Here is a 27,116-nt window from a genome sequence, read left to right as displayed (position 1 = left end):
GTGTGACAAGAATGCCCTGTTAACTTTGTCAAGGCATATCTTAGTCTGCTATTATTATTATAATAAGTATGCATCCGATTATGTCCACTTATCTGTTTAGAGAAGAGATCAACCTTATGTACCCGGACAATAAGAAGTGAGAAGTGGAGAAGCAGAAGGGTTAAATGCACAAATACTTTAAAGAATAAGTACAGTGTAGACCCTGTTATTTCAGGTCCATTTGGTTGCGTCCTAAAAAAGTATCATGCACTGAAAAAATAAAACTAATAGGGACTGCAGAACAAGCCAGTGTTCGGATCGGATGTCTGATAACGTCTGACCAGTCAATGAGCATCTCCAATCGGTGCAGTGTGCATGGCTCTGGCTACACCGACGGACTTTCGGATGTGTGCGCAGTGAAACGTATTTCACATACGCAGAGGCAACACGTGTGTGTGTGCTGGGGATGGGGGCATATGTGTTGTGTGTGTCTGTGTCAGTTTGTGCTCGTGTGTGTGTTCACAGTTAGACACGTGACAGGCCCTCATTGTCCATTGTTCAACAGTTTGGTGGAAAAAGCTGTTACTGAGCCTGCCTGTCTGGGCCTTGAGACTGCGATACAGCTTGTCAGACAGCAGCAGCTGAAACATGTGGCTAGGGTGGCTGGGATCTTTCTTCTGTAGGCTTTACTGACGCATCGTCTGGTATACAAGTCCAGAATGGAGGGGAGCCTCATATAATCCGCTGATGCCCTGGGTTGTCCACACGACTCGGTTGTTGGCAGTTGCCTGCAGTTTCCAAACCATGCAGACCATGCCACCAGTCAGGATGCTCTCTGTTGTGCTTGTGTAGGAAGCCCGTAATAGGATCTTGGTCCTCATGCCAAACTTTTCCAGCCATCTGAAAAGAAGATGGAAGAAATGTTTGTTTGCTTTTTTCAATACATGGTCAGTGCTCACATCCCTGTGATGGTAATACAAAGGAGTTGGAGAAAGTCAGATGTGTGTGTGTGTGTGTGTGTGTGTGTGTTTTGACGTGTGATGAAATAAGAAAATAAATAAAAGGTCTGTAGCATAGGGAGAGGGATGTAAAAGTGCTAAAAGTCATGTAGGTTTGTGTGTGTGGGGGGTCATGAGTGCTGAGGAGTGAATGAGTGCAAAGTCAGTATAGTGTGAGTTCAGAGTTGGGAAATGTTTGAGAGTGCTGAGGAGTGAATGTGTGCAAAGTCAGTATAGTGTGAGTTCAGAGTTCGGATGGCCTGGGGATAAAAACTTCTCCTGAGTCTCTCAGTTCTGGCTTTGTGACTACATAGGCGTCTTCTTGATTTCAGCGGTAGGAATAATCCATTGTTAGGATGAGAAGAGTCCTTCAGAATCTTTTGGGCTCTTAGGAGGACTCTTCTGGAATAGATATCTTGTAGAGCAGGGAGTTGAGTTCTTATAGTACGTTCAGCTGAGTGCACTACTCTCTGCAGAGTACTACAATCTCTAACTGTAGAGTTCCTATACCAGGTGATGATGCTACCAGTTAGAACACTCTCAACCGCTGAAGTGTAGAAGGCCTTCATGATGGATGTAGAAACTTTGAATTTCCTTAGCTGACGAAGGAAGTAGAGTCGTTGTCTGGACTTCTTCAGAACATATTGAGTGTTAACAGTCCATGTTAAGTCTTCAGTAATGTGGACACCAAGGTATTTAAAACTTGTGACTCTCTCTACAGGTTGCCCGCTTATCATTAGTGGGGTGTAACTGTAGTTCTGCTGCTGCCTTCTGTAATCCACTACCATTTCCTTGGTTTTAGTGATATTCAGTGTCAAGCTGTTAGATTGACACCACTGTGCCACCTCATCAACCTGATCCAAGTAGAGCTGTTCATTGTTGTTACTAATCAGGCCCAAGATCACTGTGTCATCTGCAAACTTGATGATGGAGGTATGACTACTGTTGGCTTTGCAGTCATGTGTGTAGATGTTGTACAGCAATGGACTCAAAACACAGCCTTGGGGAGCACCAGTGCTGATGGTTAATGAGTCAGATGTCAGACCCCCCACACTAACCACTTGTGAACGGTTGGTGAGGAAGTCAAATATCCAGTGACACAGGGTGGTGTTCAGTCCTAAGGCCTTCATCTTTGTGACCAAGGTGAGAGGTACTATCGTGTTGAATGCTGAACTAAAGTCAATGAACAGCATCCTCACATAATTCCCATTCCCCTCCTCCAGGTGAGTTAAGGTGGTGTGCATGAGGTTTGAGATGGCATCCTCTGTAGACCTGTTGGCTCTGTAAGCAAATTGGAGGGGGTCGAAGGAGGCAGGGAGGGATGAGCAGATAATGTTTTTCACAAGCTTCTCAAAACACTTCATCACTGTAGACGTCAGGGCTACTGGGCGGTAGTCATTCAGACATGATGGACTTTTGTTTTTCGGTACTGGAACAGTAACAGACTGCTTGAGGCAAGTAGGAACTGTCTCTTGAGCCAATGATGTGTTAAAGATATAAGTGAACACAGGAGCTAACTGAGCAGCGCAGGATTTCAAAACCCTGTTAGAAATTCCATCCGGTCCAAGTTAATGGGGTCCAGCCTTACTCCTTTTCCCCTATGTAGTAGACAAGCAGCTCTCTTGGTGACAGAGTGTTTTCTTGGTAACATTGTGATAAGTTAATGGTCATGTTGGAGCTGTCCATGGCCACACAGTCCTGAGTGTATGGAGAGTAAATGAGGGGACTCCAGACACAGCCCTGGGGTCTCCTGTAGTCAAAAGGGAGGAGGTGATGGAGCTCATTCGCACCACCTGACATCATCCTGACAGGAAGTCCAGGGTCCAGCTACACAGGCTGAGGTTGACACAGACTTCTGCTGCATGGAAGGCACTAGGGTTAAGCGGGGGTTGGGTTTGGTGTTAAATCTGGAGGGGGCTATAGTATTAAATGCTGAACTGTAGGCAACAAACAGCATTCTGACATCATTTGTCTTCTCCAGGTGGTGAGGGCAGTGTGCAGAGCTGTGCTGATGGCATGGTCCGTAGACCTGTTTCCTGTATGCAAACTGATGAGGGTAGGTATCATGATACTGCATATCAAGTTTTCTACATGCCTTTCAAAGCATTTGCAGCTGAGGATGATCGCTTCCTTGTTGTCCCTGTGCCATGGTCGGGGACCCCTCAACAGACACAAGCAAGATGCAATATACAGTTGCAAGAGTGGGGATAGTGCAATATCAGTATAGACTTAGGTTTAAGATTAAATATAATTAGGGCTGTCAATCGATAAAAAAAAAAAAATCTGATTAATTACATACTCTGTGATTAATTAATCTAAATTAATCGCATATATAATTTTTGCTGAGGAAGTATTTTAAGTATTTAAATTCAAATGAATCATTGAATAATCAGCATTAGTGACATTAAAGTTCATTATTATTTTCACTTTTCAAATAGTGGCCATAATAATCTATGATATGACCTAATATGCTGAGGAAATAAATTCAAAAGTGCTTCGGGAAGAAGTTTTTTTCACATACAAGGCATTTCAGGCCACAGATATAACCTAGGGGACACAATGAAAATAAATGAACACTCTCCTCAATGTCAACACTATTTCTTTCCATTGATGTGCGACTTTAGAGTTGACAAACTCCGGTGATATGCAAATTCCGTAATGGTTACTAACTAGAATGGCTCGGGGTCAAAGGTCATACGGAATCGATTAATCTGAGTTATTTTTTCTCAAATTAATTAATCGAAATTAATCAGTTATTTTGACAGCCCTAAATATAATATATAAATATAGTGCAAGGAAGTTCAGTGCAATGATCATGTATTAATAATACTATTGTAACTGTAAGGTTGAAGTACATGAGGTAGATGAGCAGAACAGCGTTGATTTAAACATGATATCAAGTTTATTTAACTATAAATCAACCTCAACCTGTCTTTTTTAGTATTGAAGTAGTCAATTAAATTCAAATGATCTAAGTATTGAAGTATTCATTAGAATTAATATAAGTTTATATTATGAAGAAAGTTAGCTTGATTTGAATCATTGCAACATCACCTCGACTTAAAAAATCTAATGCAGCCTGGACACTAATTTCCAACTGAAGTTGAAATTGAAGTATTTCACAATGAACTATCCACTCTAGATTTCCCTAATGCCATCAAAATTCTTTAACACCCGCAATACTCTGCATGGGAAATATATACATACTGCACTCTTAAAATGAATGTGTTGAAAACAACACGACTTGGTTAAAAACAACACAACTTGCGTTTTTTAACACATATCTGTGTCCAGATAGGGACACATTTGGACACATTCGTTTTAAGAGTGTGCATTGAACATCTTAATCTAAGTATTAGAATCTATCTCAGTTAATATGGCCCCAGGATACTAATTATCACCTCTATATTATTTAATCTAATAGTGTGATTAAATATCCATAGGTTAACGTTTTGAGAGAGAGTGAAGAAGGGGAAAAAATCCTGTTATTAAAAACAAATCATCCCTTCCATTATTTATGTGTTTGTCTGTTTATTTATTGCGTACATTGAATTTCACAACAACTATTGGATTGGACAAGTGGCTCGATGACAAAACATTTTTTTTTCTGAATAAATAAATTCATAAACATAAATACATTTTCAATATTCATTCAATAGTATTAATTTTATTTCATAATAATGCAGTTCATCTGCATAATTATTAGCTGTTTTATTTCTCATTTACTTTTAAAAGCACAGCAGGAAAATGGTTTAATTTTGTGTACAGGACAGCAGATGGTGTTCTAGAGGCAAAGGTGCTCTCTGCTGGAGCAGGTGAAAAATAATCTCACAAACTTGTAGGCCACAGTGTAAGAGGGTGTTTTATGAAGACCAGTTCCTCATTTCTGTCAATCAATATTTATCCAAACAAACAAATGTTTACCTAACTGATTTGTTGTGTTTTTTTCTGTATGAAGGTATTCCTCCTATTGCACAATTGGTATTATTCCTCTGTTGTATGCCAAAGATGTTGTCATTGTTAAGCATAATGTGGCATGTTATGATGCTAAAATATTTGCTAAAATATATATGTATATATAAAGGGCACGGCATGGCTGTACTTTGTCCCAATTTTAGCTAACCTATAGGATACATATCGTTGGGTAGCGATTGAAATAGCTACTTCAGTGAAAAAAGATATAGGGTAGATAAATATCATTATGTATGTATTTTATCATTATGTATTTCATTATCTGTTGAAGAAAAAATCCATGGCAACTGACAATTCTATCTGTTTACAATTCTAAGATGTAACTTATGTGTGGGCGGAAATTTGGACCATATTTTAATTACTATAAATTCCCATTTCACAGCCATCACAATTGTAACATATTGCATATTGCATATTGTCCTAGTGATCCTGTTTTCTGCCCACAGTAAAATAGTGTTAATATGTGTTGAGGTAGTGTAGTTTTAAATTGAAATTTCAGTTTGAGGATGAAAATGACTGAAAGATGCATTTTTGCATTTATTTTCCAATTGTCTAGATGCCTACGAAGTTATTAATAACAACATATAGTTATCCAACATATTTACATATTTTGAAGTACACAAACATGTATGCGGAAAATGTTAAGTGCTTAACCTGATGGTGAAACAACCACCATGTATTTTCTCTTAAAACTGATAGTGTGTTTTGTCCCGGATTTTTGTACACGATTCGCAAAATGTATATTTCAGTTTAATTGAAGCGTGCCTACATCCATAAACGTATGTACAGCCTTATTGGGTCTACAAAAATGACGTAGCATAACATGGGTGGTGGTGGTGGGGGCACGCACCGTGGAGGTTCATTAGAAATGGTAAGGTGAAGACGGAGAGTGTGTGGGACAAGGAGAGACAGGGAAAAAAAAGTGTATTCCACATAAGCAAAAAAGCAGAACCTAATTATGTATTCCCCCTTTTTTCTCAATACTGCCCCCAGGTGTCCACAACTAAAAACTGTTGAAAATATAACAAAATAATAAAGGTCTGCTATTAAGAAATTGTCATTCTTACTAATTTTAGCTATACAATTGTCGCTTAGAATGATGTTTTTTTATCTTGGGTTAGATGTGCGAAAGGCGCCGTTGCTTACAAACAAAAAGGTCGATTGGATGGTCAAAAATGTCCAGGATTTTTGTCAGACACAGGTGGCAACCCTAGTTTTGACCACTTGAGGGCACTCTAGTCTAGTATGAATTTCACGGTGGTCATGTAGTCAATGCTCCTTTAGTCCAAAAAAAGAAGAAGAAGAGAAACAGGACATATTTGATGAGGTCATATTTTAAGCATGAGTCTCCTGATATTTTTACAGCTAGACCACCTGCCATTCAGACCCTCAGGCACTTTCTTCATCTTGCCCTTTCTTGGTGACACTCTCTGTCCACTCTAATGCAATCAGACATGCTGCTATTGTGACATTTCTGCTGGCTTTCTGGCTATTAACACGATTACGAACATGTTTTGAGATTAAGGACATTTGTGAAATTATCTGGGTGGTAGTTTAGTATCTTGCAGATTTCTACTCTGTTGAAGTGTAAGAGTAGGCCTATTTTCTCTGTAACAAATAGTAGTCGGAACCTCTAATAAGCTGAATCTTCCAACTGACCTTCACGGTCCATTGCTTTTGAAGTAGGATTTTGTTAAGGGAGTGAAAGTGGAGTGCTTCTGAAACGTCTTTTGGTAATTTAATCACAGGCCAAATTATCTTAGTTTAATCACATGCTCATTATCTCTAGGACATTCCTGCCTGTGATAGTTTTTCACATGTATGCTGCATTATTCGTTTTTTGCATGCTGTAACTGAAGGCCATGTTTTGTGAACTTGTAAATCGTTGATATTATTCCAGTCTTTGTGTAATGCTGATATTATTATGCATGTGTGTATGGGATCATATGATAAATTCTCATCAACATAGTGCTTTGTACACCTCAGTGAATGGTACATATCAAGCAGGTCCATTTTCAAAGTTGAATCATTTATGTCATTGTAGCTATCTGTGGGTGGCTAACCTGCTTAATATTAAACTTCTGTTGTTTGACAATGTTCTGAAAACAGCACTCTCTTACGCACTCACGCTCCATAAATTAGCCTGCACAAACTGTTGTGTCCAGCAGTCTGAAGTGTGATCTTAATGGATCAGTGCATCTAAATGGATCAAGATCCATTAATTAAGCTTCTTTTGGTCATCAATGAGAGGCTTTAAATGAATGAGGCAGAATTAGAAAGATGTCGGGTCTGATGACTCTGGGAGAGTGATGGTGTAAAATTAGCTGTCACCGTTTAATGTAGAGCAATGATCCTTTGTGGAATCTAATAATGTTGTCAGTACATTTATACATGTCTTCAGTGCATCACACCAATTTCAGATTCCTTAATTTAGTCTTGTCACTATCACTTATCCATTTCATTTAGGTGCAGCTTAATAAATTGTACAATTAAGACTATTAAGAATATGATCTTGCTAACTGTGATATTTGTGCATTTTCTTCAGGGGTGGGGTATAAATGTTTGGACGTACGTTTAGTTTGTAAGTGAGAAATACGGTGGTGACATGCGATGATTTGTAGTGTAATGGCAGTGATCAGAGCCAGTTCAGCCTCTCATGAATAATGGTCTCTGGATCCAGAGCCTCACTTCCATTAGTTGGTCGTCTGACCTTCTGCTTTTATAATCCCTGTGGCTAAATTTAGTAGCTCCCATGGCAGCTGCAGGTAGGCTGTTAGGTCACACTCCACACAGCAGGTACCGACTTCTCTTCTGTAAGCTCAGGTCTCAGGTGAGTCATTCATAAGGAACGGGCTAGCTATATGACGCCACAACCGATGATTTGATGACAAAAGTTTTGGAAACAATAAACAGATTTAAAACAAATCTTTAATCGAAGGAAAGGTGTTACACTCCTGCAATAAGGAAGTTGCTAAAATGGTCACACACATACACACACTAGTGAATTGAAAGCTAGTCTTCATAGACAGCACTTATTTATTTTTAATTTTTTTTTGTTTTGGCAAACTCTGGATAAAACTATGGAAGCTGAAGTTTCAAAGCCATCATACAGCGTCTGAACATGATCTGGAGTGGAGTTTCAGGAAAAAGGATTACGAAGCCCACCCAACAAATCCTCAAATTATACCCATACAACAGCGCCATTCATTTATGTACAGTGCTGCACGATATATAGAAGGTGTGAGTTTTCAGGTTTCATCTTGAAGAGTCTGGCAACAGGAGTTTATTTTGGCTGTGTAATATTCGTCAGTGATGAGTCTGTCAAACCCTTTTTAAAACTACCAATGCAAACACGCTATCTTGAATTTGCAACATGCTATAGTAGACCTTCATAACTGCATGCATTGCTTCATCATTGGTATGAGCTATAATTTAGTGGTTGTGTTTTAAGTCCTGGAATGGTAAATGCATCCTCGTAGCTGTGAAATAGGCCTACACATTGGACCCTGATCTACATAGAAACGTACAATAAGGCTTCATCGGTAACAAGCATAAGGAAAGTGGAAGTTGCACAAGAAATAAACATAGAAGTGGAAACAGAGACATTGCTCTTACTCCTTGTATAAACAAAAACAATTTGATTGAAAAACAGGCAGAGCAAACAGAGAATGAGGAGGATGTTGAGTGTGGTTAAAGCACACCCTCGTCAAGGAGTTTGTTTATGCCATCACAGATCTTCCGCAGATAGAGTCTGTACTCGTCTGAGGACCCGTAGAGTTCAGCGAGGAATTCCAGGTCAGCAAAGTGGTTGAAGACATGGTCGATGCGCCCGTGTGACCTAGTCGTCAAGTGCTGCTCCACCACTTCGTGCAGTAGATCTCGGCACTCCAGGAGTAACTCTGAGAGAATGTTCCGGTCGAAGGTGTAGTCCACCTCGTAGAAGCTGACTGCAGTCATGGCTGTCTGGTTCATTTTCTTCTTGAAGCGCTCCACTGTCTCCAGCTCTTCTGCACTGAACTGCTGGTTGCGATAGAGGATGCCGATTTTCAGGGCGATTTTGATGACATCTTTGACGATCTTGTGCGCCTCCTTTTTGCTCTTGGTGTACTCACGGCTGGCCCTGTAGAGCTCGTCTAGTATCTCGCTGCTGGTGTCGTCTGTTAGGAGGTTGGCCACAGCCATGGTGGCCATCTTGCTCAAGATCTTCTTTTGGGCTTGTAGTGCTAGACTCTTCGAGTTGAAGGTCTCCTGCCCTGTAACACAAATATAAGGAGAAGGGGTTAGTTTTTTCCGCTTGGCACATAGTGATCCTGTGCAGTTGGGGAGGTGAGATTGCCAGTTCAGCCCAAAATGATTTGGAACATGTTTATAAGTCCTCCCAAGTGTTCATAAACTCTTATGCTGACACAAGGAAAGCTGAATAGGATGGGTTATTGGATGGAGAACGTAAACACTGAGAGAGGAATGTTGGCTGGAATTCCTGTATATCAGTCCAGTCTGGTGAGCTTTGAATGTCTAACTTCCCCACTGGCTGCCATGTTTTCACAGTGTGACTCTGGATTGTTTTAGAGCTCACTTCCATGGGCCTGCTACACAAAATGACGCAGAGTACTCTTTAGTAGCCACCTTTTAAAAGTATTGCAAGGAAGAATTGAAGCGTCAGCGTGAGGGAACAGACGGAGGAGGTGGTTTAATGTGAGGTGGCACCAGCCCAGTCGGTCTTTGTCTTCATGTGAACTGGAGGAGGCGTGGGCAAGCACTGGAAATGGGTTTTTATTTAGATACCACCCAGCAGCAAATTACACGGCAGATATCACCAATTATGACTAAAGCTGGTGGCAATGGAGCACTTTTATTCTACCCTCAGAAAAACATCAAGCCATTTCTCCTTCTCAGCAGAAATGTTCTCAAAAGCCACAGCTGTCATTTTAGACCAATGGCGCTGTGCTCTAGTCAAAACCACACACACATCAGCCATTATCTGCAAATCCCAGTCTCCGACACCCAAGCCAAGATCAGGGCAGCACAATCCTATAAACCTATGCTGTGTTGGTTTATTTTTTCACCAAATGCGCTCAAAGCCTTTGTTTACTTTTGTCTTTAGCTGTCCTCGGTGGGCCGGAAAGCCATATTTGTCTAAACTTGCACAGCAAAACTGTCAACACTGAGTTTGAGTGGAATAATAGTGATGCAGACAGGAAATCCAGGAGGGTGAACACCATTTTTGAGTAATTGTTGGTTCCAATAGAGGCTCTATTCGGAGCCACGATCACTTGTCGTCACTTATGAACAATTGAATCCAGCTTAACTTTTTTTTTTTCTGGTATTACATTCCTTATTTACGCCACTGCTTCCCTGACTTACTCTTTACAAAAATATTTGAATGACAGATGCTCTCAAATACTACAAAATCTCTTGTCTTGAATTTCTTCACCGAGCCTTAGTGTTTCAGTTTCTGAGTATGCCGTAATGAGAGAGAGAAAGATGATTGTTTTTGTTTCAGGTAGCATTCCGTTAGTATGACTAGAATAGCTGTGTTACTATTCATATATACATCATTAGATTAAGTGGGATAGTGAGCATAGACAGCTGCAGATTCTTCAGTTGATTTCCTGGTGGTGATAGCATAAATCTCAGGATCACCATAGGATAGTCAGAAGACCCTAATCTAAGAATCAGTTGAACCCAATAGCGTTTCTACCCAATGAATCTGTGAGCTTTTTGGAGTGGTTGAGGTGATGACAAGATGAATTGAGTGAATCAGAACCAACAATAGCTGAAGAGGTTAGCCACAGATCTATTTATCTAAGATGAGTTGTTTGGATTATTTTCCAACCAAAGCAGCCACTGAGATTTTGCCCACCCTTATACTTTATTGACATTGCTAACCAAATGTTCCATGCCATATTCAAAGTATAATTACAGGAGTGATCACAAGAGTGATCTTGCTACGTTCAGTGTAAATTTAATCTAAACACATTAGCGGCACACATAACCCAAATGAACCTCTGTGAAGCGATTCCAAACCATGTTAAACACAGTGAAGATTGAGGATAGCAGTGCCAGCCTACCAGTGGAAGGTTGCTTTCAAACTTTTCACATCACATCAGACTCTTGTACCAAAGGGACATAGTGCCAGTGTTTCTCCTATACTGGGTAGCATTTGCATGTTTCTGTTGTGAGCTTTTCTGTGGCCTTTTTCTTACCTGACCTTTAATTTGCATTGCTGGAAGCCGGAGGAGCTTGTGCTCAGGGCTTTGCGTGTGTGTTTGTGTGTGTGTGAGAGAGAGAGAGAGCATGTCTTTCACTGTGTGTATCTATGAGTGTGTGTGTGCAGCAAGCACTTCACCGTTCTCCAGAAAAGAATCACGGAAACCACCCAGAGTTCTTCAGCATGAAGGAACATCTTTGACCTCCGAAGCATTGAATTTCCATCTGGGCTTGCATGGTGTCTATTCTCTGCAGAGGCAACATCTCTCTCTTCTGTCATTCATCCCTCACTTCCTTCAGGACTGCCATCCAATACACTCGTCTCTCTGCTCAAAGCACTCTCTGCGGGCTGCGAGGCAGGGATCAGTTTTACATGCAAATGTTCGCATACTTACAGCTGTTGTATTGCAAGTGTAGATAAGGGTCTTCAAATGTTTTTCTTTGCCCGTGGTTAAAAGAACCAGGCAGTAGATCTCACACAGCTGCCTTTAGATTTTCACAAGGATGTCAGAATTATTCAGCTGGCAGCTCAACCTCTCAAGTTTAAGTGCATGATTTGGCAGCCAGCACTGTCTGATGTAATGTGTGTAGATAGAGGAAATTGCGCCAGGCTCATTAAATTCTATGAAGACCTGCATGATAATTAATGAACTTAAATAGAAGCAAAAGCCAATAGGGAGAATTACAGAAGCTTCACAGGGCTTAGGGAGTTCCGCTTGAGGATCCATGTCTAGATAGCAGAGTCCCTCTAATCATAATTCACTGCTTCATCCAAAGTAGCCCTCCCAATAATGTGACTCTCAGATATCAACACCATTGATATTCACTGAGTTTTGCATCTAATTTGAATGTGTTCTGAAATTGAACAATGTCTGCTTATGCTCCCCGAATCAGCATTTCCTGCCTTTTTTGGGATGTGAATCAGTTCCTTTGTCCCTGTGAGCTGGTGGGAAGGCAGGGCTCTCAGCCTGTATCTGTGGACGAGGTGCAGGCAGAGAGCCACGCTCTGTCCTTTGCTATAAATCTATCTGATGGCTGGTCCTTGGACTGTGCAGAAAGAACCTTCATGCACTATGGCAATGTCCAGCGTGGTAGGGGGGAGGCCCAGGGGGAGGACGTATGGGATGAGATAGCTCCTGGTTCAGAGACGTGAGATGAGCACAGCTGTGTGCCGGGGTAAAGGTCAATACCAGAGACGGGGAACCGGCCTCACACTCACAGCGTGAGGCTGGACGTCACGCCCACCACATGGATGGGCCTCAGCGTGGTAATTAACAGTCTGTGTGTGTGTGTGTGTGTGTGTGTGTGCTTGAGTCTGTGTAGTTGCAAAAGAGTTATTAAGTTCAGTGCCAGACCAGAGTAATACCACCACCCTTTACTCCACTGAGGCCCCAGCCTTGACTGCTGCTACCCTGCCATTTAGCATTTGTGTTATTGTTCACTCTGCCCTCTAGACATGGAGCACGTGGGGAGCAAGGTGAAGTGGAACTAGCACTAATCCCCAGGAGGCATTATTCAGCTGGAAGTGGAAGTGCACAATATTTAGTTGCTGAGGAACCAAAATTATACAGGAATGAATTATTTGCCTTCTCTAGTTAGTACACTGATGAGGCAGATATAAGGGTAGCCAGTGGATTGAGTATTTTTTCTTTCGAAATCTGAGGATATCTGAGGACATGTCCACATTTTCCTTTCAAATCTACATCGCTACAATATGCCTGATCCACAACAGAATCTTCACAATGCACTGTCGCAAAAATGTTGAATTTCACAGGAGAACCCAGTGATCTGTGGTGGACATGATCATTAAAGCCCATCTAAGTCCCAAACGTCTGAGCAAACGCACGAGTGAGCCTGTGCCTCTTCAGAGCGCTGGAGAAATGAGAAACAGACATGGCGCTGCCTCGGGACTGGAGCGCACTTTGAAGCCCCGCTTGAGCTGCAGCCCAGCCAGCCCCTGGCCTGAGAGTGGTTATTTTGGGTCCGCTCCCTCCATCGCCCTCCGTCGCACCCTCCGTCGCACCCTCCGTCACACTCCATGCAGCCCAAGATTCCTCTGCCTGCTTGGCGCTGATGAAACTCCATCCCTGTCTCTGTATGTGTGTGTTGCACTTCAGGCACAACAGTGATCCATTGAGAGGGACAAGCTATTTTTTTTCTTTTTTGCATTGAATTCTGAATGCTTGTGTTATGTAAATAGTCCTCTTGGTGTGTATGCCTGCTTGTGTGTGTATGTGTGGTGTGTGTCCATGTATACGGTAAACATGGTTGGTCAGTGCGTTTATGTTTGTTTATGTTTGTGTTTGTTCTTAGATGACCTTGCAATAGAGAGAACTGAAGAAGTCACCTGCCTGACATCACTTGATTTTACAGTAGGCTTACATTGTCCCCTTTCTCTGAGAATTCCGAATTCAGTTCAACAGTTCAATATTTGTTTTATCAGATAAGTTGATCAAAGATGTTGACCTGCTCCAAAATTTTGCAATGATGTTCCACACCTGACAGGATCAAAATATAGAGGTCTGGAGGACAATGGCCACGCGTCAGACTCAAGAAGAGTGAGAACCATCACAAATGTTTTTTGGCGACTTTTTCTACACGTCCAGATTGCCTGCAGCCAAGCAGCAGTGAGCAGTGTCATCTGGTGTAAATGACCCCTGCTGTCCATCCTGTCTGCCGCTCTCACATATGAGTGGACACGCCCGACTCACTAGGCGCCCATGACACAGCTCACACGCTGGCTCGTCACGGCACAATCAAACAATCACATGTGGCAGGCCACTGACAGGCGCTGGATAATTGACACTCACAGTCCCTTGACACGTCCAGCTTCACTACTGTGTGTGACAGTTTGGGAGATATTATGGGATGTGCTTGGCCCCCTTTGCATTGCGAATAAGTTTGTCCTGAGGCTTGCTCGAGAACCTGGCTTCACAATAAATTGCCTCAGCAAATTGCACTCTTCTTTCGGACAGCCCCCTAAAAATATGTTTTAAAAATGAAAGCTTCATCTAGCAGCATATCTTTGAGTCACAAACATTCATGGAAAAGTTATATCCAACCAGTATCCAAAATGCTGAGTTAGCTTTCTGCAGCAATATATCAATATGTATGGACTGTAAGGACAATGAGGAACTAGGCCAAACCCAAGGTATTTAGGTAAGGATCCAAAAAATAGACTGGAAGCTTACTTTGGATGAGTCCCAGTAGCCAGTGGATTTATCCATCAGAACAACATCGGCACAGACACCAGGTTTCCCATTAGTGTGCATCCGGAGGGAAATGTTTCCCTGATTACCCCCGAGGCACTTCAATAAAAGACATTTTGATTGAGAGTCCCTGAGTCAGTTGGGACCTAAGTTGAACACAGTTGGAAACCATCAGAAATCCCTAACATTAAGTGGTCCAATTCATTTAAAAGAAAATGAAAAATAAACATGTATAAATAAATGTGAGTGTAAATTCTTTATATAGAAAATAAATATATAGTGTTAGAATAGTTGTAAAACTTCCATCTTCAAACTACCTCCCTAAAACTATTGAGCAGCTTGCACAGGGGTGGGGGAAGCACTTAATTGAAATGTTTTACTTCTGTAAACAGACATTTAAAGGCCATGGCTGCTTCCATTTACCAGTGCTGTGAGAAAGAGGCTCATCTGTTTTACATTCCGGCCCCCATCACTCAACCCATGATACAGTCATTACAGCTGATGATGTCCTTCTTTCCCATCAACATTACAAGACAGGTCTCTGTTAGCTTGGCCTGAGTTCATAACTTAGCTGATACCTCAGTATGGCGTCACAGATATCACCTGAGACAGTATTGCCTTGTCTATTTTAAACAGCTGTGACTGGCACCAGCAGGATTTACCACCATTTGTGAACGCTAGATTTGTTTCCTTATGTTCAAAATGGTCAATAACAGCAGAGTTTGTAGGGCTCTGTTTTTTCCATCACAAGAAAAAAAGAAAACATGAGATGTTTCCTGACCACTGAAAAGCGTCACCACTGCTCTCAAGCAGGTCAACACAAAACAGATATGGAGCCAAACAAGCTGTTTCCCAAAATGTTTCCCTGTGTCATCAAAGACAGCTGTGGACTGGACAGACAGTCTGGCACAACTCTCTCATCCCGTGTGTGTGTGTGTGTGTGTGTGTGTGTGTGTGTGTGTGTGTGTGTGTGTGTGTGTACGCAGCCCCGGATATGTCATTGGGGAAAAAAATAATAGCAATTCGTTCCCACAAAATAATAAGTTGTGGCCACGAAATAGCAATTCGTTCCCACAAAGTACTAATTTGTGGCCACGAAATATTAATTAGTTCCCACGAAATAGGTAATTTGTGGCCACGAAATATTAATTCGTTCCCACGAAATAGTAATTTGTGGCCACGAAATAGGTAGGCCTATAGGCTGTGCACTGGACAGCTGGATGAGCAAATCAAGCGCAACTCCTCAAACAGGAACAGTCGCTGTCACACAATGGACAGGGATAGTATGGTAGAGTGCTATTTTAGGCTGGGAATGAAATACAAAGACATTTTGAAAAGCCTGGCATTGGAGGGATTCATTATTAGCGAGAGGCATCTCCACAGACTATTGAGAGCCAGTTAAGCTGCACCGGCGTGGAGGTACGACTTGAGCGTGTCTCTCTCATTTGCGTTTTTTATAAAGTGACGTGAACATTTTCATTAAAACATGCATCAGATAGCTGGAGGTGAATCTTCATCCCCCCCCCTCTCACTTTTTCCCCATCCTCATCTCATCTCACGCCTTCTACCCACACACCCATCACTGTTCCATTTCTTTGTTATTATTTGCATACGCCGCGCGCTGATGAAATCATATCTCGGGCACTTCTATTAAAGATCCGCTTTAACCCTCTCTGCTTCTATCTTTTGTAAAACGTTGTGTCGCAGAGGTGCGCTGACCCGAGGACCTGTGCCGAGATAGATGGACGGTCAGGAGCAACGCCGAGGCTGATGGAGAACCGGGACAAATGAAACACTTTTTAATGAAACGTAATTTACAAAGACATTGTAAAACACTGAAAGTTAATATTTTGTCACTAGCAACCTACATCTGTCCTCTGTCAAATACAGTTGCATTTACAGCTCTGAACAAAACCGTTCAAGAGTTATTTAAGGAGAAGTCGAACGTGCGTTATGGTTCATTCGTCCCTCCTGGCTGGGACAAATGAAACAGCATGGGGGACGAATGAAACATACAGCTTAAATTATATAAACTTCCCACAACTTCAATATTTGACGACATACCATGAATGGTACTTCAAGTATGTGTTATTTTAGATAGATTGCTGCAACTCATTGCCGTCATGGTGATGCGCATATTTCGAGGTTATGGAAATATAGCGCGTATTTCGAGGTTATGGAAATATAGCTAGAATAATGCATGTTTCAAATTATATAATGTTTCTATAGTACAAAATGTTATTTCAATCTGTTTTTATGTGGTTAAAGCCACCACACATCCAAATAAGTGCCCTTCATGACCCACAGGCCATCAGTCTCCATAGCAAAACTCGACCTCCTACCTGATAGCCCCAAATATATTTGCATCTTTCTAAAACTGCTTTTCCATGCCTCACCTGCATAAAATATAGTATAAACACAGATACGTGTGCATTGACTTAGAATAAATGGGGTTTACTGCCTGGTCGGGACAAATGAAAGGTGTTTCAATCGTCCCCCTAGCATTATAGGCTGTTTTGCATCCATTACAAACAAACATGCAATGTGAACGTCTGGGATTGGGGAGAGCACTAAATGCTCTACTGAATAAGCATGAAGTCAAACCTTTAAATGAAAAACACTCTTTAATAATCAAAAAAAAATAAACCGCTAATGAGAGGGAACGAATTAATATTTCGTGGCAACAAATTAGTAGCCTACTTTGTGGGAACGAATTGCTATTTTGTGGCCACAATTTATTATTTTGTGGGAACGAATTGCTATTTTGTGGCCACAACTTATTATTTTGTGGGAACGAATTGCTATTTCGTGGCCAAAACTTATTATTTTTTTTTCCCCATGACATATCCGGGGCTCCGTATGTGTGTGTGTGTGTGTTGTGTGTGTCTTGCTCAACCCCTTATTTACTGTGTCATGCACCACTAGCAGCTTGTCAATATCCCAGCCTCCAAACATTATGACTGTAAATAAAGGACGCTCTCATTTACCAGTAGCTCAACAAAACATGCTGACTGATCTGAGGCTACTCAAGTAGGCTATGCATTTTTTATAAGTTCTTGGTTTCCATCTTTTGTCCTCAGTCTGACCCATACCCCTCCTACACCTGCACTGCTCCTCCTGTGCTTATCTGCTGTAATCTTCTTTCTCAGATTGGGCATCTCCATGATAAGAATGTGTCATAGTTTTTGTCTAAAATGGACTGAGCTGCTGGTTGACAGTATTTCGATTTAGCTCCCCATTGTTATGTGAAGGTGAACTCACTGGAAAAAATGGAACCTCAAACTTATTTTAAGTAAAATGCCAATTGACGTCACCTGGACTGGAACGCTTTAGCTTTAGAAAGGCACAGCACAATTGTATCTCCGGCTTCATTTTTGTTCTACATCACACACGTCAAACACATCTTCCTGACTGCACTTTATGTTGTGATGTTTCATAAACAGTTGAATTGTAAGAGATTTTCTTCTTGCAGGCAATAGTTACTCAGACAGACATCTCTCCAACTAATTCTACTCCAGCAAATCTGAGTGCTTTCTGTATGATGCACAATGGCAGGTTTCAGCAAATGTACCAAACTCAACATCACATTCGCATTCGCAGGATCACCTTTCACATCCCCATTGAGTTGCAGAGACAAGCACGCAGGCAGAGTCACAAAGACAGCCATTGTGACTTCATGTCAGCTTTCAACAACTGTCACTATTCTGCAGCCCATGAGCTCCCAGGCCGTAGTGGTGAATGACCTGCTGTAAGGTCCGCCACCTTGAAATCACATGACACCGCACCAGGACCTGAGGGGACACTGGATCATGCTCCATTGAATGGGCTTTGATGAACCATGTCCAATACAAATGGGCCTCAAAGCCATTTGTCATCGTTAAGAGTTAAACTTTAAACCTCTTTGCCATTATCACGACATTCCTTATGATGTTGTTATGTTATTAACTACTGTAGGGATAAAGTCTAAAGTCTGAAAGTCATTCCAATGACTGTCGTCTCTCTGAATGTGACACCATTGTCTTGACAAGAGGCGGAGGAAGAATCACTTGTCACACACGAGGCAGTTTTCTTTTTTTAATACGTGAACACAGTGTAAGTGATAGCTTAGGGGAGAATACACCCCATATGAACTTACATGAAGCATTCACCATGTTTTTGGAGTATGAAGACCTAGAGCTTCTGTACCTCTACACTGTTGAGGGCATGGTCAGAGTAGTTAGTTGTGTGTGTGTGTGAGTCTGTGTGTGTGTGTGCATCTATGTCTGTGTTTGTGTGTGTGTTTGTGTGTATGCGCGTGCCCCACTGGTGTCAGATGGCTTCTCTATCACCCAGTGCCCTCAATCCATCAGCGCTGCCCAAACCATGCCCACACAGGAGGCCGAGTGAGGGACAGAGTGAGCGTGGCATCGATCTGTTCCAGTGGCACGGCCGATGACGGCCTTCTGTCCACAGGGCAGTGTTGTTGTCATCATCACTCCTCCCCCAGCGCGGTGAAGGACAGACACTCACCAGGGGGTGTCCACACCCAGACCAGAGAGCAGACAAACGCTGTGAACCCTCAGTGAGGTGTTGAGCTCTATCCTCACACCGGTTTCACAGAATTAATTAAAGCAATCGCAGCCACATCACACATCTCTCAACAAGCAGGGCACTCGTGAGTTGTGAGGTTGTCACTTTGTGGCAAAAAAAAATCACACCATTTGATATGACTACAAAGCTGTGAATTTAGGCACACAAATAAGATGATTTACATAAGCAAATACAGTTCCCTGTTATGTACTGCGTTCTCTTGTTGTTTCCATTTGGCTGGCACAGAGTAACCCCCGCTCCACTCTCTTTGGATTTCCTGCCAAGAGCCTGAGTATCAGCAGCTAAAATACTGTATTATTTTGATTAATTTGAAATACCCACTGAATGCTCTGCAGTGCCTGATTCAGCTCTTCTCCCCTTTGCATATGTCACAGGGTTTTAAAATCACACAACATCAAGACGTGTGTGATTTAAGTGTTCCTTACTTATATTTAAGCTAAACCAATTTGCCTAGCCCCATTTTATTTATGGATTTTAGGTGACGTGACCACATCCTCTACATTCACCATTGAGATAAAGTAAGCTATTTTCTGAAAGTCATATGCGCACAACATACATACACCTAACCCCTTTCATTCAATGACCTTTTTTCTAGATCCTTCCTGAGCCTTGTGGAGATTGTAATGTAGAATTATGGATCGGGGCTTCCAGAGCGTAGTCTGTTATTGCTGCGGAGGTGCTTTGTCAGTCTGTGGCGTGGAGTGGGGAGCAAAGAAAAGGAGAAGCTCCCAGACATGCTGAGACCTCAGCCCTGGAGTCTTCCCACCGTCTGACCTGCCGAGCGAGACACCGGGCCCAGAGTCTGTGAGTACCACAGCGCTGCCTTCACCTTAGTGTGCTCCCCTGCTACATAGCGAATCAATATCAGAGCACACACACACCCCCCCACACACATGTACAGTGGAAAATCAAGCTGCGGGGTTGCAAAGGAGAACGCTGTCTGATCTCAGGGAAAGCTTTTCTCAAGGTTTCACATCACCATCCAAGCCCTCAGGGATCACAAGAGACCCAGACTCCAAGCCTTTCATCCCAGCATTTAAAAACAGCAAGCCATCACAATCCATCTGCTAAAGATATTAGAGGAGCTCTTAGTCAGATGACATAAGTACACTATGCTACACTCTTGTAGGCATATTTGGGAAGCCATACCTGACAGCAAGGCATACTGTAACTGTGTCGATCGGTTTCTGCAAAGTTTTTTTTTTTTTTTCCAAATAGAATTGTATGGGGGTTTATAACCACAACGTGTGCCAGACATCACCAGCAAAAGCCAAGGAGACATTTTCACTGTAATTCTGAATTATGGCAGTTTAAACAGCACGGAAAACATTCCAACCACTCATAGGGTTTCATAGTCCTGATTCCAGTCAGGCACTGGAGCAGTGGGCTTCATGTGAAGGGTAACCATTAGCATATCTGTGTGCCAGGCTGCCCCTGCGGGCAAGGGGAGACGTGACAGACTCTGTACATCTGCAGCTGCTCTCCCTCCGGGACACGCCGTGTGGATGAGTGACGAAATGACGCTTTTTTCCTTGTATTTCTTCTTTTTTGTTTTTGTATTGTGGAAACACGCACCTCTCTCCTGAAGCCCAGACAGTGCTTAGTCCTTTACTTTGCGCCTTTAACCATCCTAAAATGCCATTAACTAAGATGATTTTGGTGGCTGCGGTCGAAGTGATTATATACTTTAAAACTGTGCCTGTTGCCATGTGTGTCTCTCTCTCTCTCTCTCTTGCAGTGTTGGTCTTGGCTGCGAGACAGTGAAAATAATGATGGTGCTACTGTAATAATCGTTGGGGGCTGGTCGTAACTGTAAACTTTAATGACAGACAGTGTGATCCTTCTTAATAAAGATGGCGGGCGGTAAAGCTGGAAGTCTTTCCTGCCTGGGGCTTGGCATGGCAGCGCTGCGCTGCGTGCCTCATTTTTTCCATCTGAGATGTCGCCGTTTCCCTATAAACACAGAGACGAGGAAAGAGGGAAAGTGACTCACTGAAAGAAAAAAGGAATGAGGAAGAATGGAGAGGTGAAAAAAAGAGATGGAAAAAGGTGAAAGGGCCAAAGAGCGGGAGCAAGGGCTGAAACGGTAGAGAATATTATAATGCATTTACTAGAGGAGGCCATTTCACTCTTCTCACTGGCTATTAGCAGCTCTTCTAGGCATCACTTGGTTTACACCCACAGCATACGCAAGACACAGCCATATTTCCTCCTCCACACGCTCAGTATTCCTGTCAGTCCCTTACAAACGCAGCATGGCTTTCTCCTGTCCCCCATGTGCATGCTTATGAAAAACAGTCCACTGATGCTACCAGTGGCTTACACAGGGACGTGCTCTGCTTCCTGAAATACAACCGTGGGACCAGGCCTCTCATTGCACTTAATTGAACTATCTGACCTCAGAGAGGGCTTCCCTTCCTCTCTGTGGTCTCAATACGGGCGGCCTTTTACGACTCTTTTCAGGTTGCCTTCTAACAGTCTTGTTTTGGACTTTGAAGTGAAAATATGTCACAGCAGGGACTGTGCGGAGACAAATGTGTTTTTTATTATTCTTGTCCCAGGCCAAGGAAGTGGGATTAGAGCTTGTTTTTACATTTAATCACAGGAATGTGTTTACATAAACAAGTAGAACAATGGGTAAAACGCTAACACCACTAAAGGACTTTGAAATGTATTTGTAACATCATATTAACAGACAAAAAATGTTTTCTCAGTTACTTGGCTTCTCTCACTTCTTAAAGTAATAATGTCTGTTTGTATAGAGGTGAACATTTCATACCCCAAACTCCTCTCTCTCGCGTGCGCGCGTGTCTGGGTGACTAAGAGGTTCTTCGTGTTGCTTCTCTCGACACAGGAGAGCTCTTAAAGAGACGCTCATGTGAAGTGTGCCTTGTGCATGTGCCTTGTGCATGAGTGCACACTGGAACACAAGACACTGTTGACAAAGGAAATGATTAATGCCTGCAAAGGTCAAGATCTGTTCTCTATCTGCCAGTGATACCTACAACTCATTAGGAAGCCAGTGCGAGAGAGGCTTCGTCCAGAACCAAAATAAATATGTCATAACAATGACCCCCACAGTGATGCAATGGAACATCTCTGCAAGTTATTATTTGATTGCAGGCGAGATAACATTTGGCGAGGACCCTCCAGGCATCACCATTCATCCAGTCAGGAAGAGCACAGGGGTCTGGCGGAGGCTGCCACGTAAGAACTAGGGGGCGGGAGTGGGGGACAATCGGTAAGGGGGGTGGGGGCAGGCACTGGGCCTCAGAGGCACTGGACCAGATAGACCCTGGCCAAGCCTCTGCATGGGGCGGCTTCATCTCCAAGAAAGCTTTCAGCGAGGGGCTGCCAGTTTCGCCCCATAATTCTGGCGTCCATTTGTCAGTTGGCTCGCTCCCGGCAGGCAGTGATTCAAAATGGACGCTTTCAAAATCTGAAAAACCAGTGCGTCTCCATAAACCTACAGCATATTAATTAAGGCCGTCTTTCAAAACAGGGCCTTGTCTGAAATGGTTGGTGTCTGAGGTTTATTCGCTGTGTATTTCATCAGGGCGTGGTTTGATGACGGGCGTGTGGGTGTGTTTGCGTTGGCGTGTGTGTGTGTTCCTCAGTGCGAGTGTCTGAGTGTGGGTCAGAATATTGGACTGCACCTCAGATCCTCTCCACCACACAGCAACAGAGGCAGCTGTGGTCATGAGGCTCAGAACTGCTGCACTCCATTTATCTGCCAGAAAGATCTGAAGTTCTTTGCAAGTTCCATATTTCTGTCTTTACATTTGGTTAAACACTTCAAATATATGGCATGGGTAAATATAGCATGGTTAAGAGGTTCATGATTGAAGAAAACCTAAAGATAATTAAATTAACCCAGCCGACGTTTGCCCTCACTCTGCCTAAAAAAACAAGGACCGTTACTTGACTGCTCCAAATTTGGATACATTCACTTTGTGTGTCAAGTTTGATACCCGTGAATATGTCTGCATGTGTGTGTATGTGTGCCTGTATGCGTGTATGTGTGTCTGTCCTTCTTCCCTCAGCTGGCTCGTAGTCATGGCCAGTGCAGTTATATTTCTCTTTCCCTTGAGTCTGTACAGCTGTCGGAATTGAGTGCACATTTTCTGTGTGTTTGTCTGTCTATACTGTGCCTGTGTGTCTGAGTGTGCACACAGTTGTGTGTGTGTGAGTGTGTGTGTGTGTGTGTGTGTTTGAGTGACTCTGACTGTGAGACAGAAGAGGCACTCTGAGGAGCACAAAAGCAAACATCCCCTAAAACTCAGCCCCTCTCCCTCCCTCTGTCTCTCTCAGGTGTTCTGCATGCAGCTTGAACGAGGCCATTTGCAAGTTGTCTCTGCAGTGTGTGGAGAGAAGCATTTAATCGAAGAGTTCCACTTTCACCCGAGGCTCTTAAATGGAAAAGCCCTCCTCATCTCCTACGAAAGCTGCTCCCCGCCTCGGGTTGGGCCTCTTTCCCACAGTCTAATGAGCCTGAGTCGGGGGGAAATGACTGTGGTTCCACCTCCCAACGCCAGCGGAGAGACTGCCTCAGCAAAACCCAGGGTCGCTAATGGCCTCTGGTATGAACACTGGGCTCTGTTGCCTGTCAGAGGTCTCGTAAAAAAAGTCTGGCCCAGGGAAAATATTTCCATGTTTCGGGCGGCCGTTGTGTCTCTGAAAGCTGCAAGGCTTTGCCTTTTGTGGCTTTTTTTTTTCAGTTTGGCTGCGCGTCACCAAGAGGCGCACCGGCCCACAAACAGACTGCCATGGTTTTTGATGAACGTTGCGAGAAGCGCAGGGGCATCTGTTTACGTCCCACAGAGAGATGAGCTGGCGTTTATAGCCGCCATGCTGCTTTCGCTACCTCTCAGGAGTAGAGCTGTGTGTTTTGGGGACGTGGGTTGGGTGGGGGTGCGAATCACTTTCCCTTGCCTTCGCCTTTTCCAGTTAGAGCACCCCCACCCCCCCTCCTCTCATTTTTTTTTCTATTTTTCTTTTTCGGTGAGTTTGACAGATTTTCCAGCGCTAGCTTCTGGCAACGCATGCAACGCGTGGCCTGGGTGCAAAGCGGCAACTCCATCTGCGGAGCAGATTAAAGACTGGGCAGTGGCGAGCGGGCAGGGATCCTGTGTCAACCCCTCATCGCTCAAGCATCTGGCACTGCCCAAGCTGCCAACATGGCGCCTCGTCTGCCCGTCCTGATCGAGCACTTTAAATAATACGTGTAGTTTTTATTGGGTGCCAGTGCGCCTTGGCTGCTCCTGTCCCAGGCGGACCATGGGAGAGAAGAGAGGGGGGCCTACACAGTGACGTTGGACTGTTTTGATAGGTCGGCATGCCCTCCTGTAGGGGAAGTGCCCCGGCCTCATCATGGTCGAGTGAAGATGTCAGTTTGTTTAAGCTGGCCCGGTGGAATGTGTCTTTTCCCCTTGGACATCCAGGGGGCCCATGTAGGTGATGTTTTTTTCACTGGATAGAGAACTCTGAGAGTGACTTCAGAGCTTCTGTAATTTCACTAGAAAAGGGAGAAGGGGCAATGTCATAGAGCCCATGCAATGTGGGACACAGCTTTTCACACACAGCATTGTCCTGAGTGGAAAGCAATGCTTCCCTGACAGAATGGTCACATAAATCAGTTCAAAGGATATTGCAGAGGAGCACTCACTCCGGCATTCTTCCCTGTCCATTCATTTCTTACTTATCTCTGTCTGTGTATAAAGACACAGTAGCCAGTAGCACACAGTCCTGTGGCAATCTCTATTTGCTTTGATAGTGATTGCACACTGCCCAGTATACATGGCGAGTGCCTGCATCTAGCCTTCTGTGAAGACTGAAATAAAATGGACGATGGGGGGGAAATCTTTCCACACAGCATCTGCAGATTTTGCTCCTTTCCTGCTGATGCTAATCGGGGCTTCTGCATCTCCCAAAAAAAGACAATTCTACCAGTTCAAGTCAGTAGGTGTCACATGGCACCACACAATTTGTTTCGGAGAACTTCAAAAAGCTGCACAAAGTCAGTTTTCAAATATTGTTGTTAAAATGTCAGTGAGGTGGCCGCCAGGTCAGGACATGGAGAATAGGATCTTTGTGGAGTATACATGAAGCGCATCATGTATTGTCTCGACGTGCTCATTGTGAGGTCAGATTTACTCCAATGCTGCATGAAGTCTCTGAGTCCCCTCCCACCAACCCACATAAAGAGGACTTACATTTACTCCTAGTGTGACCAACAGTTTTGTCTCCAAGGCAGGCATAGCCTAATCATAGAAATGTACATGCTTTCTGTACTGTAAAAGGCTTTCGGAAATGCCTTTGCAAAATATCAACTGTGTGTGTGTGTGTGTGTGTGTGTGTGTGTGTGTGTGTGTGTGTGTGTGTGTGTGTGTGTGTGTGTGTGTGTGTGTGCTTGATAAGCAAAACCAGCAGGAGCTGTATGAAAAAATGTGTTCATGGCAAATTGTTTTGTCCCACAAAGTGCTATAAAGGACACCCTCGTTTTAAACAGAACATGGTCCTGAGTTGCAGATGTCTGTGGGATCTATAGCTCAGGGCAGAAAGCTCTGGAGTGAACGTAAGCTGTGCAGAAAGAAAGAGTGATGGCCCTCGGCGGGGGGCGGTGATGTCACAGATGCCCACAGCGTTGTACTGTTAGCCGCCATGTAACGCCCCTACTCTGACTCAAGCGCTGGGCCCATTCACAGACCTGGTATTATGCTGCTCCCCCCGCTCCAGCATGGAGTGAGTGGCTGGGATCCAGCCCCAGGGCATGTGCAGAGCATTTAAATGCTTTTTTGTTCCTGGGCACCAACCTTTTCCATGACAAGCCTCTCTAAACCCCCTAGTGAAATAAATATTGATAGTGTTACAATCACAGAGCAAATTGGCTTTTAGTTGTCTATTGTGTTGTATTGAAAGACTACAGACAGTGCCACACATGGGCAGTATTTGAAGCACAAAGCAAGTGGCTGACAGAGGTTTACAGCAGCCTGTCAGCTCAGATCCTTCGCAGGTTCAACTGCTTGATATTATGGAGAATGGAGCTATAGGTGATCAGTACAAATGAGAGGAAGATTGCTGAATAATGTGTCACTATTTAACCGCCTTGGTCATATTGTCATGTTATGGTAAAATGTCAAATTAGTACAAGCTTTAAACAACATACATTTTGGATGTATTCTAAATGATTTATTTTAAGATGCATTGCCAAATCTTAATATATGAAATAATATTAAGTTAAAGTTTATTAATTAAGTTAATAAATAATATATTTTAACCCCCTCTTTCATGTGTCTGGGAAAATTGCCTTTGACAGTTTCACTTCTTAGACCACTTGATTACCCATGGAGAATTCTCTGCTGACACTTAAATCATAACTGTGTAAGAATAGCCTCAAAGGAACGCAGGAAAGTACACCGCACAAGCATGTAACCCTCACTCTTTTTCCCCACCATGACATTAAATCTACTCAGTCTTCCACCCACCAAAAGAATCAAGTAAAAGACCTCTCATCTCAAAACAGCAACTAACTAAAGGGAAGAACTGTAGTAAAAACAACACTTTTGATGGAGAGCCATTTTTGGATATTGATTAATCCCACAAGAACATCCCGTGCAAATAGGGAATTAAACAACTCAGTCAGTTAGGTGTGTTAATGAGTAAACTAATAGCACGTGTCTCAGCTTGCCTCTCTAACGTTATCAACGGAGCCGGCGTCCACAGCCCCAGACTCAGTCTCACAGAGACAGCAGGGCTCTCACTGAGTGTGTGTAAGCAGAGTGCTGTCTGTTTGCGTGAGCAGAGTTGTGGTTTTAAGAGCCCACTCACCTGGAGAAAGCTCCCCCTCACTCAGCTCTCCAGAGTCCGAATCCATCTTCCCCTGAAGGACTTGTCTTTTTTCCTGGAGCAAAGCGCCTCTCTGCCGGGGCACTGAGAACTCCCTCTTCTCTAGCGGAGACGAGCCAGCTGTCCGTGGTCAGAATGCAACTGCCAGAAGAGCCTGCCTCCTATTTGCTGATCTCTCTCTCTCTCACTTGCTTACTCGCTTGCTTGCTTTCTCTTTCAGTCTTCTATTCTTTTCTCTCCTCTTCGTTCTTTCTCCTGCTTTTCCTCTCTCTAGCTCTCTCTCGTCTCTGAGTCTGTCCCTTGCTACTCTCTG

The 27,116-nt window shown here is 43.3% G+C and overlaps 1 protein-coding gene and 1 long non-coding RNA gene across 5 annotated transcripts in view; one reads left to right on the top strand and one right to left on the bottom strand.

The window, feature by feature from the left end:
* The window catches only part of LOC125307123, a 26,076-nt gene extending 11,519 nt beyond the window's left edge, over positions 1-14,557 (top strand). For 2 of the 4 annotated variants that reach the window (XR_007195653.1, XR_007195654.1), the window contains exons 4-5: positions 2,959-3,033; positions 4,746-5,060. This is a non-coding gene — a long non-coding RNA (uncharacterized LOC125307123). Of the gene's footprint in view, positions 1-2,958; positions 3,034-4,420; positions 4,452-4,745; positions 5,061-13,472; positions 13,532-13,664 lie in introns of those variants that run through there. The other 2 variants (XR_007195655.1, XR_007195656.1) reach the window with 2 other exon arrangements.
* On the bottom strand, positions 7,860-27,116 carry tnfaip8l3 (tumor necrosis factor, alpha-induced protein 8-like 3). Its single transcript, XM_048262919.1, has 2 exons — positions 26,786-27,116; positions 7,860-9,202 (listed from the first exon to the last, which is right to left on the bottom strand). Exons 1-2 carry the CDS (start codon positions 26,829-26,831, stop codon positions 8,640-8,642), a joined length of 609 nt encoding a protein of 202 aa, XP_048118876.1. The 5' UTR covers positions 26,832-27,116; the 3' UTR covers positions 7,860-8,639.

Source organism: Alosa alosa, chromosome 14, assembly GCF_017589495.1.
Source record: "Alosa alosa isolate M-15738 ecotype Scorff River chromosome 14, AALO_Geno_1.1, whole genome shotgun sequence".
In the NCBI taxonomy this organism is placed as follows: Eukaryota; Metazoa; Chordata; class Actinopteri; order Clupeiformes; family Clupeidae; genus Alosa; species Alosa alosa.
This window is presented reverse-complemented; position numbering and strand designations above follow the sequence as displayed.